This window comes from Micropterus dolomieu, linkage group LG18 (assembly GCF_021292245.1).
Source record: "Micropterus dolomieu isolate WLL.071019.BEF.003 ecotype Adirondacks linkage group LG18, ASM2129224v1, whole genome shotgun sequence".
NCBI classification, from domain to species: Eukaryota; Metazoa; Chordata; class Actinopteri; order Centrarchiformes; family Centrarchidae; genus Micropterus; species Micropterus dolomieu.
In genome coordinates this window covers 2630571-2633320 of record NC_060167.1, presented here as the reverse complement: position 1 = coordinate 2633320, position 2750 = coordinate 2630571, and the positions used below count along the sequence as shown (strand labels likewise).

General features: G+C 45.2%; 2 protein-coding genes across 2 annotated transcripts in view; both read left to right on the top strand.

Annotated features, from left to right (window-relative positions):
- LOC123956647 (nuclear factor 7, brain-like) overlaps positions 1–2750 on the top strand; it is a 167305-nt gene that overhangs the window by 57622 nt on the left and 106933 nt on the right. The gene's annotated exons all lie outside the window — the stretch shown is intronic.
- Positions 1–2750, top strand: part of LOC123956640 (NACHT, LRR and PYD domains-containing protein 14-like) — a 36610-nt gene that overhangs the window by 15183 nt on the left and 18677 nt on the right. Inside the window, exon 10 of the mRNA XM_046028983.1 lies at positions 10–1388. Within this exon, the coding sequence (XP_045884939.1) occupies positions 10–1388 (1379 nt within the window). The remainder of the gene's footprint in view (positions 1–9; positions 1389–2750) is intronic.

The following is a 2750-nucleotide window of genomic DNA, read 5'->3' as shown; positions in this document are numbered from 1 at the left end:
CTGCTCCATGTTTTCCATCCAACATTACAGAAGGTCCCAGCAGAGAAGCTCGCCGTCTGGAAACTGTTGTTCATCTTTGACGGCCTGGATGAAAGCAGACTTTCATTGGATTTCCACAACAGTGAGGTTGTGTCTGATGTCACACAGAAGTCATCAGTCAACCTGCTGCTGACAAACCTCATCGAGGGGAATCTGCTTCCCTCGGCTCTCGTCTGGATAACTTCCCGACCTGCGGCGGCCAATCAGATCCCTCCTTCGTGTGTCGGCAGGTTAACAGAAGTACGAGGCTTCACTGACGCCCAGAAGGAGGAGTACTTCAGGAGGAGAGTCAGTGATGAAGAGCTGTCCAGCAGAATCATCTCGCACATCAAGTCCTCCAGGAGCCTCCACATCATGTGTCAGATCCCAGTCTTCTGCTGGATCACTGCTACAGTTCTGGAGCACATGTTGACTACAGAGCAGAGAGGAGAGCTGCCCAAGACCCTGACTGACTTGTACTCACACTTCCTGCTGGTTCAGATAAAGAGGAAGAAGCAGAAGTACGATGAGGGACATGAGACGAGTCCACAGGAGCTGACGGAGGCTGACAGGGAGGTTCTTCTGAAGCTGGGGAGGCTGGCGTTTGAACAGCTGGAGAAAGGAAACATCATGTTCTACCAAGAAGACCTGGAGCAGCGTGGTCTTGATGTCACAGAGGCCTCGGTGTACTCAGGAGTTTGTACAGAGATCTTCAAAAGAGAGAGTGTGATCTTCCAGAAAACAGTCTACTGCTTTGTTCATCTGAGCGTTCAGGAGTTTCTGGCTGCAGTCTACATGTTCTACTGTTACACCAACAGGAAGATGGAGGTACTGGAAGCTTTCCTGGGGAAATACTACAGTTACCTGCCCCAGGATTACATCCTGAGCAAATACTACAGTGACTTGCCCCTGGATGACTTCCTGAGTAGAGTCATGGACAAATCCCTTAGGAGTAAAAATGGCCACCTGGACCTGTTTGTTCGCTTCCTTCATGGCCTCTCTCTGGAGTCCAACCAGAGACTCTTAGGAGGCCTGCTGGGTCGGACAGACAACAGTACAGAAATCATCCAGAGAGCCATCAACAACCTGAAGGAGATGAACAGTGATGAGATCTCTCCTGACAGAAGCATCAACATCTTCCACTGTCTGACGGAGATGAACGACCACTCAGTACATCAGGAGATCCAAGAGTTCCTGAAGTCAGAGAACAGATCAGAGAAGAAACTCTCTATGATCCACTGCTCAGCTCTGGCCTACATGCTGCAGATGTCAGAGGAGGTTCTGGATGAGTTGGACCTGCAGAAGTACAACACATCAGAGGAGGGAAGAAAGAGACTGATCCCAGCTGTGAGGAACTGCAGAAAGGCTCGGTAAGTCCAGATGTGATTATCAACATTATAAAGCACCAGAAAGCTGCTGTTCACACCTGGAGCTACTGTAGTAAAGATCCACAGTTTATTGTTCACCTTCTAGTTGTCTTCCTTTTAAGTAATTGGGGCGTATTCCAAATACAGCAAATTAACTTCAGGGCTTAAGAGGATTTACACTAAACATTTTCACAAACATAATTTTATCACAGCACTATGTGTCTGCACTACGTTTTTAAAGTGTGTCTCTTGATTCTTAAGATATATACAGCCACACATACATGCAGTTTTTGCTGCTGTACAGTGTTGTATCATTTACTATATAAACAATATGGAAGAGGCTTTGTTAGTTATTCATTGAATTACAGAGTACCTGTGGGGTCTTAAGAGTATTAAAAGTTTTAAATTTCATATTCCAAAAATAAGGCCTTAAAAGTATTAAATTTTGTTTACCAAGGTGTTAAATCTTTTCTTGTCCTTTTGTAGGATTAAATAAATGCCGTAACGTCATAAATAAATATTTTTTGTGTGTGTGACTTTACAATTTACTCCATTTGATGTGACTGATGTTATACGGCAGTACAGGTAACGCACAACAAGCGGAGCAGCGTGCGAGTCAGTCTCACTGTGGCGAGGGCTAATGGAACAGCGGAGCTGGAAGACCCGCATCAGGTTACTGATCAGTGAATGTTACAACAGCAACGGAGAGACAGTTGTGTATGAGACGAGGACGGTGTCTGTGTGTCGGAGTTGCGCCACGTTATGTGAATGGAAACATCCAACATGCTAACGCACATTAAACTTACATCATCGTAGATGCGCCGATCACCTGGACGAGGAAAAAACAAAGAAACAAACTGGAGCCCAATTCCTTGTCCCCGCTGCTTTCAAGCCAATACTATATTTCAGAACAGAATGAATAATCACTGAAGCAATTGGCATTTTATATAACATTAAATTACCTTATCTAGCAAAGGTGTAACTAATTATCAATCAATCAATCAATCAAACTTTATTTCTAAAGCACATTTAAAACAACCAGGTTGACCAAAGTGCTGTAGATTGACGTGAAACAATAAATAGACAAAATACAACACCAGACAGGGTTGGCACCGTGGTGCAGTGGTTAGCACTGTCCCCTGCGTGGGTTCTCTCTGGCTGCTCCGGCTTCCTCCCACCATCCAAAGACATGCGGACTAGATTGATTGGTTGACCCGTCTTGTACCTGATGTCAGCTGGGATTGGCTCCAGCCCCCCTGCGACCCTGTACGCAGGATAAGCGGTTAACGATGGATGGATGGATGGACAACACCAGACAAATACAACATACTGTTCTTATGCCAGGTTAAAAGCCAAGGAATAAAA